This window comes from Capra hircus, chromosome 14, assembly GCF_001704415.2.
Source record: "Capra hircus breed San Clemente chromosome 14, ASM170441v1, whole genome shotgun sequence".
Taxonomy (NCBI): domain Eukaryota; kingdom Metazoa; phylum Chordata; class Mammalia; order Artiodactyla; family Bovidae; genus Capra; species Capra hircus.
Window position 1 is genome coordinate 8,955,279 of NC_030821.1, and position 14,035 is coordinate 8,969,313.

At 39.8% G+C, this 14,035-nt stretch overlaps 1 protein-coding gene across 1 annotated transcript in view; it reads left to right on the forward strand.

Moving 5' to 3' along the window:
* LRRC69 (leucine rich repeat containing 69) overlaps positions 1 to 14,035 on the forward strand; it is a 76,025-nt gene that overhangs the window by 41,788 nt on the left and 20,202 nt on the right. Inside the window, exon 6 of the mRNA XM_005689249.3 lies at positions 11,125 to 11,226. Within this exon, the coding sequence (XP_005689306.2) occupies positions 11,125 to 11,226 (102 nt within the window). The remainder of the gene's footprint in view (positions 1 to 11,124; positions 11,227 to 14,035) is intronic.

Here is a 14,035-nt window from a genome sequence, read left to right on the forward strand (position 1 = left end):
TTGTGATTGTGGTAAATGATGAACACAGAGGATGAACCAACCGTAGGCCATTCAGGTATGAGCTAAATCAAGTCCTTTATGGTTATTCAGAGAAAGTGACATAGATTCAGCCTAATAGAGTGTTTGAAGAACTATGGATGGTGGTTTATAACATTGTACAGGATGTGATGATTGAAACCATCCCCAAGAAAAAAGAAAGGCAAGAAGGCAAAATGTTTGTCTGAGGAGGCATTACAAAGAGCTGAGAAAAGAAGTGAAAGGCAATGGAGAAAGGGAAGGATATACTCAACTGAATGCAGAGTTCCAAAGAATAGCAAGGCGAGATAAGAAAGCCTTAAGTGACTAATGCAAAGAAATAGAGGAAAACAATAGAATGGGAAAGACTAGAAAATTAGAGATATCAAGGGAAGATTTCATACAAAAATGGGCACAATAAAAGACAGAAATGGCATGGGCCTAACAGAAGCAGAAGAGATTAAAAAGAGGTGGCAAGAATACACAGAACAACTGTAAAAAAGGTCTTAATGACCCAGATAACCACAATCGTGTAGTCACTCACCTAGAGCCAGACATCCTGGAGTGTGAAGTCCAGTGGACCTTAAGAAGCATTACTATGAACAAAGCTATTGGAGGTGATGGGATTCCAGTGGAGCTATTTCAAATCTTAAAAGATGCTATTAAAGTGCTGCACTCAGTATGCCAGCTAGTTTAAAAACTCAGCAGTGGCCATAAGACTGGAAAAGTTTAGTTTTCTTTCCAGTTGCAAAGAAGGATAATGCCAAAGAATGTTCAAACTACCATACAATTGAGCTCATTTCACATGCTAGCAAAGTAATGCTCAAACTCCTTCAATCTAGGCTTCAACAGTACGTGAACCAAAAACTTCCAGATATACTAGCTGGATTTAGAAAAGGTAGGGGAACCTGAGATCAAGTCGCCAATATCTGTTGGATCATAGAAAAAGCAAGGGAGTTCCAGAAAAACATCTGCCTCTGCTTCATTGATTATAATAAAGCCTTTGTGTGGATCACAATAAACGGGAAAATTTTTAAAGATACGGGAATACCACACCACTTCACAGGCCTCCTGTGAAACCTGTGTGCAGGTCAAGAAGCAACAGTTAGAACAGGACATGGAACAAAGGACTGGTTAAAATTGAGAAAGGAGTATGTCCAGGCTGTGTATTGTCACTCTGTTTATTTTAACTGTATGCAGAGTACATCATGTGAAATTCTGGTTGAAGCTGGATGAAGCTCAGGCTGGAATCAAGATTGCCAGGGGAAATATCATTAACCTCAGATATGCAGATGACAGGACCGTTATGGCAGAAAGTGAAGAGGAACTAAAGAGCCTCTTGATGAAAGTGAAAGAGGAGAGTGAAAAAGCTCAACATTCAAAAAACGAAGACCATGGTATCCATTCCCATCACTTAATGGCAAGTGAAAGTGAAAGTGAAGTCGCTCAGTTGTGTCCGACTCTTTGCGACCCCGTGGACTGTAGCCTACCAGGCTTCTCTGTCCATGGGATTCTCTAGGCAAGAATACTGGAGTGGGTTACCATTTCCTTCTCTAGGGGATCTTCCTGACCCAGGGATCAAACCTGGGTCTCCTGCATTGGAGGCAGATGCTTTAACCTCTGAGCCACCACAGATGGGGAAAAATAGCAACAGAGACAGACTATTTTCTTGGTCTCCAATATCACTGTGGATGATGACTACAGCCGTGAAATTAAAAGACACTTGTTCCTTGGAAGAAAAACTATGATAAACCTGGACAGCATATTAAAAAGCAGAGACATCACTTTGCCAACAAAGGTCTGTATAGTCAAAGCTATGGTTTTTCCAGTAGTCATGTATGGATTTGAGAGTTGGATCATAAAGAAGGCTGAGTTCCGAAGAATTGATGCTTTTGAACGGTGGTGCTGGAGAAGACTCTTGAGAGTTGCTTGGACAGCAAGGAGATCAGACCAGTCAATCCTAAAGGAAGTCAGCCCTGAATATTCATTGGAGGGACTGATGCTAAAGCTGAAGCTCCAATACTTAGGCCACCTGATGTGAAGAGCCGACATATTGGAAACGACCCTGATGCTGGGAGAGACTGAGAAGAGGGTGACAGAGGATAATATAGTAGGATGGTATCACTGACTCAATGAACATGCATTTGTACAAACTCTGGGAGATGGTGAAGGATAGGGAAGCTTGGCATCCTGCAGTCCGTGGGGTCACACAGAGTCAGACATGACTTAGTGACTGAACAACAGTATGGTCCTATTGCCATTTTCTTAATTGTTTTGGGTTTATTTTGTGTAGGTCTTTTCCTTCTCTTGTGTTTTATGCCTCGAGAAGTTCCTTTAGTATTTGTTGCAAAGCTCATTTTGGTGGTGCTGAATTCTCTTAACTTTTGCTTGTCTGGAAAGCTTTTGATTTCTCCATCAAATCTGAATGAGAGTCTTGCTGGGTAGAGTATTCTTGGTAGTAAGTTCTTCCTTTTCATCACTTTAAGTATATCATGCCATTCCCTTTTGGCTTCTAGTTTCTGTTGAAAAATCAACTGATAATCTTATGGGAGTTCATTTGTATGTTATTTGTCCTTTTGTCCTTGTTTTATTTTATATTTTATCTTTAATTTTCATCATTTTGATTACTATGTGTCTTGGTGCGTTCCTCCTTGGGTTTATCCTGCCTGGGACTTTCTGTGCTTCCTGGACTTGGTTGACTGTTTTCCCATGTTAGGAAAGTTTTCAGCCATTATTTCTTTAAATATTTTCTCAAGTCCTTTCTCTCTCTCTTTTGGGACCCCTATAATGTGAATGTTGGTATTTATAATGTTGTCCCAGAGTTCTCTGAGGCAGTCTTCATTTTTTTCATTCTTCTTTCTATATTCTGTTCCGTGGCAGTGATTTCCACCATTCTGTCCTCCAGGTACATATCTGTTCTTCTGCATCAGTTATTCTGCTATTGATTCCTTCTCATGTATTGTTCATCTGTGTTTGTGTGTTCTTTAGTTCTAGGTCTTTGGCGAACATTTCTTGTATCTTCTCAATCTTTGCCTCCATTCTTTTTCTGAGATTCTGGATCATCTTCGCTGTCATTTTTCTGAATTATTTTTCTGGAAGGTTGTCTATCTCCATTTCATTCATTTGTTTTCTGGGGTTTTATCTTGTCCTTTCATCTGGGACAAAACCCTCTACTTTTTCATTCTGGTTAACTTTCTGTAATGTGGTTTTGGTTCTCGCTGCTGAGGGATTGTGGTTCTTGCTTCTTCTGTCTGCCTTCTGATGGATGAAGCTAAGAGACTTGTATAAGCTTCCTGATGGAAGGGACTGTTGGTGGGAAAAACTGAGTCTTGCTCTGGTGAGCAGAGCCTGCTGAGTAAAACTTTAATCCAGTTCTCCACTGTTGGGTGTGGTTGCACTCGCTCTCTGTTAGTTGTTTGCCTCTGTTAGAGACAACCCAGCCCTGGGGTCTACTGGCTCTCTGGTAGGGTTAATGGTGACCTCCAAGAGGACTTATGGCAAGGGGCCCCTTCTAGGCCTGCTGCTTCCAGTGCCCTCATCCCCACAGCGAGCCCCTGCCGACCCACACCTCCACAGGAGACCCTCCAACACTAGCAGGTAGGACTGGTTCAGTCTCCTGTAGGGTCATGACTCCTTTCCCCTGGGTCTTAGTGCACACAAGATTTCGTTTGCCCCCTCCAAGAGTGGAGTCTGTTTCCCCTTGTCCTGTAATCAAATTCCATGGGCCTTGAAGGTCAGATTCCCTGGGGATTCCCAGTCTCTTGGCTGGATCCCCAGGCTGGGAAGTCTGACATGAGGCTTGGAACCTTCACAGCAGTGGGAGAACTTCTTTGGTATTTATTGTTCTCCAGATAGTGGGTTACCAACCCAGCAGGTATGGGATTTGATTTTATCGTGTTTGCACCCCTCTTACCATCTCATTGTTGCTTCTTCTTTGTCTTTGGATGTGGGATACCTTTTTTTTGGGTAGATTTCAGCATCCTCCTGTTGATGGTTGTTCAAAAGCTAGTTGCGATTTTGGTGCTCTTTCAGGAGATGAGTGCCTGTCCTTCTACTCTGCCCATCTTCAACCAGAAGTGATGTAATCTCTTAAACATGTATTCGTCAGCCAGTCTAAGCAATGGAGAGGTTTTTAGCATGTGATTTTAAACAAGGATATTAATAAACACTTGTATCATAACATTGTTGGGTAAGTATTTGACACAGTAGCTGGTGCGTAGCACATATAGAATGAATGAATAATTAAATTAGATAACGTATATAAGTCCTTTACTAATGCTTGGCACATGCTGGATATTAAATGTTATTTTCTTTTCATTTTAAAGTTTGATCTGAGCTATCTGCTGCTGAAACTATACCAAATGTAGGGATGTCTTTCAAAGCTACGAGAACACCTGAATGATTCTAATGTGCAATTTGTAGGGTAACCACTGTTCTGTGTGCAAGGGTAAATACTGTGTTAGCAGCACAATGTTTTGGTTTATTTTCCTCTACAGATCCATTGACATTCTCTGGCCTACCTTGGTTAATCAACAAAACAGTACTAATCAGCTGTCTTCCTGAAAGAGTTCCTTCTTTCCCTAGATCCTCACCTTTGATTCTCTGTCTATTTCTGTCTCATCCTTTCCCCCCTTCCTCCTGACTGACTTGGTTTCTGATTGTCACATGAGATCCCTCTGAATCCATTGTTAACTGAATTCCCCTTTTCTTAGATGCTTTACACAACTGGTCACCTACTACTTATCTTGATGTCATTTATTTCCTTGAATACTTTTAATTTAAAATTATTTCTCTGTTTATAGCTCTGTTTATATATATATATTTTATTGAAGTGTAGTTGGTTTACAGTGTTGTGCCAATCTCTGCTGCAGAGTGACTCAGTTATAGATATAGAGACATTCTTCTTTTATATTCTTTTCCATTGTGGTTTATCAGAGGATATCAAATATGGTTCCGTGTGCTATTCAGTAGGCCCTTGTTGTTTGTCCATCCTATATATACAAATAAAAATATAACAATATATAATAATAGCAATATAATGATCATTTACAGCTGCTAATTCCACATTCCTAGTCCTTCCCTTGCCCAACCTTTTTCCCCCTTGCAACCGCAGGTATGTTCTCTATGTCTGTGAGTCTGTTTCTGTTTTAGTAGATAGGTTCATTTGTGCCATATTTTAGACTGCACGTATAAGTGATGTCACATGATATTTTTTTCCCCTTTCTGACTTACTTTACTCACTATGATAATCTCTAGCATCCATGTTGCTGCAAATGGCAGCATTGCATTCCTTTTAATGACTGACTAGGACTCCATTGTGTATATGTGCTACATCTTTATGCATGCATCTGTCCGTGGACGTTTAGATTGTTCCCATGGCTTGGCTATTGTGAACAGTGCCACTGTGAACACCGGGGTGCATGGGTTTTTTCTGAATTACAGTTTTGTCTGGGTGTATGCCAAAAATGGGATTGCTGGATCATATGGTCATTCTATTTTTAGTTTTCTGAGGAACTTCCACACTGTTGCATCCGTTGACATTCCCACCAATAGTATAGGAGGATTCCCTGTTCTCCACACCCTCTCCAGTATTTGTTCTTTGTAGACACTCTAATGGAGAAGGCAATGGCACCCCACTCCAGTACTCTTGCCTGGAAAATCCCATGGATGGAGGAGCCTGGTAGGCTGCAGTCCATGGGGTCGCGAAGAGTCGGACACGACTGAGCAACTTCTCTTTGACATTTTTGCTTTCATGCATTGGAGAAGGAAATGGCAACCCACTCCAGTATTCTTGCCTAGAGAATCCCAGGGATGGGAGAGCCTGGTGGGCTGTCGTCTATGGGGTCGCACAGAGTCGGACATGACTGAAGCGACTTAGCAGCAGCAGCAGCAGCAGCAGACATTCTAATGATGACCATTCTGACCAGTGTGAGGTGGTACATTATTGTAGTTTTGTTTTGCATTGCTCTAAAAATGCAATGCTGATTGATTTTAATCTATTCCAGTTAAAGCATATCTTATATTCCCTTGATTCCAGACCCTTGCTTGATATCTAGTAGATAGATCCTGGTTTAGTGTCACTCTTGGCTTCTTATTTGTCTAATTTATAAAGCCTAAATATTTCACAAATGTTCCCAGTGCCTTTTGTTGTTTTACTTTTTTTGTGCTTCATCCAAAGTCAAGTGATTATAGCCATTTTATATTTGAATGATTCTTATAATTTCCAAATCAACTCACTTGCCTTCAGTAAAATTATACCCATGTATGAGCAGTTATTCACAGATATGTTCACATACACACATGGAGGTCATTCAGCTTTGGATTAAGACAAGTATTTTTGTGAAATTGATTGTACACTTAGAAAATTGTTCTATATAGTTTCAATATGTCCATGACCAAAAGTGTCCTTGAGTGGTGACTTTTGTACAGTTTTGTGAAAGGAACTTGGAAAAATGAAATTATGATGTCAGACTAGTTCCAAAAGTTCTATCAAAACTTTTGAAACTCTTGCAAGATGATTAAAAATAACCTAAAAGTGAAAAATGATACTCAGGGAAATGTTCATAAAGCTATAGACAAGGACATCTCCAAATATCTCCATATTCTAATGATTTGTTTTGAAGTATTTTGAGTATTCCACTTTGCTCAAATAGCCGTGAGACATTCCAGTTATCTACCTCCATCTTCCTTGCTTTTCTGCCTCTATTGAATAGCAGCGTTAGAGATCCACTTTTTTCCTGTTCAGTATCTATGGTTTATCTTCTGTCTAGGCTGAATGTTAGGAAACGCTGTACCCTATTCTTACAGCTTATTATAGCCTCTCTAAAATTTGACCTTAATTTGAAAATAGTGTATTTTTCTTTGGTTGTCAGTGGTTCAATTTATTAGGAGTGTGTGTGTGTGTATGTGTGTGTGTGTGTTGCTCAGTCATGTCCGACTCTTTGCGACCTCATGGAGTGCGTAGCCCACCAGGCTCCTCTGTCCATGCAAGAATACTAGAGTGGGTTGCCATTCCCTTCTCCAGGGGATCTTCCCAACCCAGGGATCAAACCCGGGTCTCCCACCTTGCAAGCAGATTCTTTACCAGCTGAGTCACAAGGAAGGTAAAAAAGCTTACAGGGGTGATATTTTAGTCATGAAGCGAATATCCAGGAGTGTGTTGCGTAGTGTTTTATAAGGGTAACAGTAGAGCCTACCAGGATATATGGTTGTTAAAACAGGCCAAGGAGAACCAAATATGATATACTAGGACTTTTGAATTTAACCTATGGACATAAGGGAACCTTGATAATTTTAAGCAAGGATGTATTATGAATAAGTTCTCATTTTAAAAGACTACTTTGGGAGCAAAAGTTTGCAATATATGAACTGTTGTAGTAGTTCAAATAAGATGAAGGCCTCAATCAAACCAGGGAGATTAGTGGCTGGGGCAGGGAGCAGGAAGAAGGATGGTGCAGAGGTGCTGAGGAGGTGGGTGGGATGGGGGATGAAAAGAAAGGATAAATTCCGAAAGTTTTAAGAAGGTAGAATTGATAGAACAGGAGGTTGATGACAGAAGATTTGATGTGGGTAATAAGGAAAAGGAATGAAGAAAATATGGGAGAAATGGATTCAATTCTTGAATGTTAGAATTTATGGTGACTGTGGGACTCCCATCTGGAGATGTCCAGGAGACAGCCAAATATTTGAGAATAAATATTACTCAAGTCTTATAAATGTGGTCAACACAGTCAACTTAGGCTCAAAGTCCCTTGATTTCTTGACTCTGATGCTCTTTTCAGGTTTTCGCTTTACCATCACATCACGTCTGTTCAGCTGCTCTCAGTGTGAAGAATTAAGAGTCCAGTTTGCAGTTTGACCTCTGTTTTATTCCATGCTCAAGTTCTCTTGTTGCTTTATCGCGGTATCTTTCCTTTGAGATCACTGAGACTTCATGTCCCTCCACACTGCCTTTTACTTTCAGTCCCTCAAAACTTTGTATCGTTATTTCTTTTTCTATCTGGTCCAAACGTCAAAGAACCCAGTCCAGTTCACTTATGCTTTAGTACGTATGAGCTCATTCCCTGCTTTCTGGTATATCCTTCTGCAGATTCTTAGTGCATCTGGACTGCTGGGTGCCATAGGAGCACACAGTCTATGGGCAGGGACTGCTCCAAATGTGTGGATTCAGTGGGTCCCTCAACACCCCTGTATAATATTTTTGCTTGTACCATGCCAGGTTCCTTTTCTAAAACCTATAGCATATCCCATACTGTTCCATACTTTTCCCATATTAGCAACTTGCTAATAACTTCATGACTCAGTTAGCAGATGGTCTTATTCTCTATTTCAAAGGCAAAATTGAAAGGATCACGTCTGACTCCTTCACATCCAATTCCACACCTTCAGACTTATTCATGTCTGCATCTTTTCTTCTAGCCATAGAGAACAGGATAATTCAAAAATGTTAATATTCAAAGGTCTTTCTGTGTCCTTCACCTGAGCATTACTCTTTCGATTATTCTTTCTCTTCTAAATTAATCTCTCCATGTTGGTACTTCTACATGATCAAGTCGTCTTTATGTTAAAAAAATAAAACCCCTCATTTGAACCTTCATTTTCCTCCAGCTGCAAATACCCTTTCTAGATAAGAGGGTCAGTGAATGTTTATGACCTTGTACCTCTAAACCAGGGTTTTCTCAACTTCAGCACCACTTTGGGCCTGATAATTCTTTGTTACGGGGGCTGCTGTATATATTATAGGATGTTTCTCAGCATCCCTAATATTTACTAAATAGATGCCAGTAATACTGCCCCTCCCCTACTTGTAACAATGAAAAATATCTGTAGACCCTTGAAGGGGGAGGGGAGGGACAAAATTGTTCCAGTTGAGATTAAAGTCATGACAGTGTTTGTTCAAGTAGGCCTATGCAAAGAACCTCTGAACAGCTATAACAGCATTTTATTAGCAGGAGAGATTATGCTATTGGAGTGATGACATTAGCAAAGTATATTGTTGTATTAAAAAGTTAGACTGGCAGGAAGGGCTTCTGAGCTGGCGCTCTTGGTAAAAAACCCACCTTCCAATGCAGGTAGACGTAAAAGACACAGGTTTGATCCCTGAGTCAGGAAGATACCCCGGAGGAGGGCAAGGCAACTTATTCTTGCCTGGAGAGTCCCATTGACAGAGGAGCTGACAGACTGCAGTCCATAGGGTCAGACAGAGTCAGGCACTAGTGAGGTGACAGCATGCTTGCACTGACAGGAAACCCCATAGTGCATGTAGAAACAGGCTATTCAAGAATGCTGCTCTGGGAATATTCAGAGTGGACACTGAGACATTGTGTGACTTCAGGTTGCTGAAATTTACCTGCTACAAAACATATGTTAATGACTTTCATTTTTAATTATTTTCCTTTCATTAATTTCTTTCTGATATATTATGTGTAGTAAGTTAGCAAGCTGGATAACTCATTACCATGTTTAATGGAAGAATAATGACAGGGTTTGAAGGAAGAAAAAAATGATCCCTAAAGAAAAATATATGCTCTTTGGACCATGGTCAGCTTTGAAATGAGGTTCACATCTGTTAATGCTTTTGCATATCCCAAGATACTCGTTTGTATCAGTTTTTTATAAAAAGACTGAGTTTAAGTATAAATAATAGAATGTCATTCTCCAGGACCAGAAGGAAGAAAGGGTGATTCCATTAAGCACAAGAAGTGCTCTTTTCATTTTAGCACACCCAGCACTTACCAGGGGCTACCATTGGATTCAACTCTCTGGGTTCTCCTTCTTGATGGATACCAGAGGAAACTAAATTAAGAAAGACAGAATGTCTAAAGGTGATTCCAGTGAGGTCTTGAACCCTGTATTTTATTTTAAAATCTTGTCTATGTTGTAGAAATTTCATGAGACTTTTGAGACCTGATGACATGCTGCCCTGGAGAGATGTATTAAAATCAATTATTTTTTTAAACCCTGGGCTGAAATCAAGGAAGTATCTCTAATTCTTTCATAAGTGTGAAGTGCAGTGGTGTAATGGCACTGGTCCTGGCTCACAAGAGTCAGTTTTCCACATCTCTTCCCAACTCTGTTCAGTGGCTGGAATCAGCCATTGTAGGAGAATTGATACCTTCGAATCGAAACATGCCACAAATCAGAGCTTCTTTTTCCTTTCCAAAGAACCATTTTATCTGCACACCACTGAAGGCAGGTATTATTTTCCCTATCTCACAGTCTCAGAAAAGTAAATCCCTAAATTAGTTTAATTTTAAAAACCACATAAGTTCTTGGGAGTCAAAGCATAATATTAATATAAGAGAATTCCCTATTTTTCTATACAAAGCGTAGAATCCAGCTGAATTTAGGTTTTCTTCAAAGAAGATTTAATACCCTTGTGAATTGTATATTTTCTTTTTTTTTTAAATTTTCATTGTGCACAACAGGTAAATCAACTGTACTTCAATAAAATGAGATTTTTTTTGATATTTCTCTATTCCCCTTACCTTCCTCCCTGATCATAAATAAATGAATCATAAGACAGTATGTGATACCTAGATGTTGGTGTGTATTAGAGTGTTATTTTTCATCATGCATGAGTGCGTGCTAAGTCACTTCAGTTGTGTCCAACTCTGTGCAATCTTATGGACTGTAGCCCTCCAGGCTTCCCTGTCCTTGAGGATTCTCCAGGCAAGAATACTGGAGTGGGTTGCTATGCATACCTCCAGGGATTTTTCATCACACTTGGTTCCTAACAAACATACTAGTTGCAAACTGTACCCAGCATTTGATTAATTAACCCTTATTTCATTAATAACCAGCTCTATGATCCTGAACAAGCTTTCTCAGCTGTCTAGTTTGGGGGATGCCACCAATGACCTCTAAAGTCATTGCCATCCTTGGTAACATGCTTATGCTTCTAATAACTTGAGTATGCCTTGCTCTTAAAATCCTAATGTGGAATATAGATTTTAAATAAAGTAATATTTTTTAAAAATATTGATAAATATTTAATTATTTTAAATTTTAAAGTAGACTTTTTAAAAAGTCTAGTTTTGTTGACGATGGAGGCTCCGAAGTGAGGTTTATTTTGTTGTGTAATGAAGTTTTTAATTTTGTTTTTGAAAGTTTCAAGATTTGAAGCTGAAGGAGTTCTACTGTGAGGGAAACCCACTGTTCCTGAAGTGGCAAGTTAGTGCTATAAAACAGGAGGACGTCTGGAGTTTACAGGTGAAGCCTTATGTCATTCACACAGGTCTTCGAGCTAAAGCCATGATTTAAGTTTTAAAGAGTTTTCTTCTAAAGCATTCTTACCAAGCCAGCAAATGATTAATACAACCATAATCCATTGGCATTGTGGACCCTAGTCATAATCTTTTTGACTTGATGCAGAATCCAATGTGATCCTATCTGATTTCCAGAGTGACCATATTCAGAGACGTTTTAAACATTTTGTTGGATCAAAAGAGAGGAATTTGTGTTCGCTTTAGCGTCCACGTATTTTTTCAGTATTATCTAAAGATATATTTGCTTTGTTCTTACTGGGGTCTTTTGCCTCTTCTATCCCCTTGTCATTTATCCCCATTCCTAGGGGATGAAAGAATAAGATCCAGAAATTGTGTTCCCTTTAGTCAAAGAAGTTGGTGATATTAAAAGAAGGAATAGGGAAGTATACTAGAGGACTGGCTGTGTCTGTCTTTTGATGATAGACACATTGAAGACTGCAGATTTTACCATGTTTGAGTATGAGTCTCTATCCTGAATGTGGATTTCTCAGGTCCTTTTAGCTGAACATGCAGAATTGTCTTAAAACGTTCAAGTATTGGGAATGGTTCAAGTTTCTTGACTACAGGAAACAATAATGGTTTAGTTTTTTTTTTTTTAAATGACATTTTCCCCTTATTGAACAAGTAATATATGTTTAATACAGAAAACTAGAAAATACAGATGAGCGAGGAAGAACATATTAGTTATAATGCCATGTGTGTCAGTCACTCAGTTGTGTTCAACTCTGCGATACTGTGGACTGTAGCCCACCAAGCTCCTCTGTCCATGAAATTCTCTAGGCAAGAGTACTGGAGTGTATTGGTATTTCCTTCTCCAGAGGATCTTTCCAACCCAGGAATTGAACCAGGGTCTCCTGCATTGCAGGCAGATTCTTTACCATCTGAGCCACCAGTTGAAAAATTATTTTAAAAGTAATATAAGCTTATTTAGAGAAATCAGAGAAAAGGCAATAAAAATTCATAAAAATACTCAAAAATCCAGTGTGCAGAGATACAATCACTGCTCTAACATGTATTTTGCTAGAACTTTTCATGTCCAGAAGTTTTTGATACCAAGACTTTGTTCAAGCTGTGTACTATTTAGATACTTCATTTTTTACTCAAAATATGGTGAATGTTTTTCCAGTCAGTAAAAAATAAGTCCATGACATCTTTATTGATGATTACATAATCATATACTGGTATACAGTTATACCAGAATATTTTAAATAACTTTCCTGCTGTTGGCTGTTTAGATATTAATAATCTTATAACTTTTTGGCCTTTATAAACATTCACTTCAGTTCAGTCGCTCAGTCGTGTCCAACTTTGCGACCCCATGAATCGCAGCACACCAGGCCTCCCTGTCCATCGCCAACTCCCGGAGTTCACTCAGACTCACGTCCATCGAGTCAGTGATACCATCCAGCCATCTCATCCTCTCTCGTCCCCTTCTCCTCCTGCCCCCGATCCCTCCCAGCATCAGAGTCTTTTCCAATGAGTCAACTCTTCGCATGAGGTGGCCAAAGTACTGGAGCTTCAGCTTTAGCATCGTTCCTTCCAAAGAAATCCCAGGGCTGATCTCCTTCAGAATGGACTGGTTGGATCTCCTTGCAGTCCAAGGGACTCTCAAGAGTCTTCTCCAACACCACAGTTCAGAAGCATCAATTCTTCGGCGCTCAGCCTTCTTCACAGTCCAACTCTCACATCCATACATGACCACAGGAAAAACCATAGTCTTGACTAGACGGACCTTAGTCGGCAAAGTAATGTCTCTGCTTTTGAATATACTATCTAGGTTGGTCAGAAATTTCTTCCAAGCAGTAAGCGTCTTTTAATTTCATGGCTGCAGTCACCATCTGCAGTGATTTTGGAGCCCAAAAATATAAAGTCTGACACTGTTTCCACTGTTTCCCCATCTATTTCCCATGAAGTGATGGGACCAGATGCCATGATCTTTGTTTTCTGAATGTTGAGCTTTAAGCCAACTTTTTCACTCTCCTCTTTCACTTTCATCAAGAGGCTTTTTAATTCCTCTTCACTTTCTGCCATAAGGGTGGTGTCATCTGCATATCTGAGGTTATTGTTATTCCTCCCGGCAATCTTGATTCCAGCTTGTGTTTCTTCCAGTCCAGCGTTTCTCATAATGTACTCTACATAGAAGTTAAATAAGCAGGGTGACAATAGACAGCCTTGACGTACTCCTTTTCCTGTTTGGAACCAGTCTGTTGTTCCATGTCCAGTTCTAACTGTTGCTTCCTGACCTGCATACAGATTTCTCAAGAGGCAGGTTAGGTGGTCTGGTAGTCCCATCTCTCTCAGAATTTTCCACAGTTTCTTGTGATCCACACAGTCAAAGGCTTTGGCATAGTCATTAAAGCAGAAATAGATGTTTTTCTGGAACTCTCTTGCTTCTTCCATGATCCAGTGGATGTTGGCAATTTGATCTCTGGTTCCTCTGCCTTTTCTAAAACCAGCTTGAACATCAGGAAGTTCATGGTTCACGTATTGCTGAAGCCTGGCTTGGAGAATTTTGAGCATTACTTTACTAGCATGTGAGATGAGTGCAATTGTGTGGTAGTTTGAGCATTCTTTGGCATTACCTTTCTTTGGAATTGGAATGAAAACTGACCTTTTCCAGTCCTGTGGCCACTGCTAAGTTTTCCAAATTTGCTGGCATATTGAGTGCAGCACTGTCACAGCATCATCTTTCAGGATTGAAATAGCTCAATTGGAATTCCATCCAGTTGGATGGAATTCTGTCCTCTAGCTTT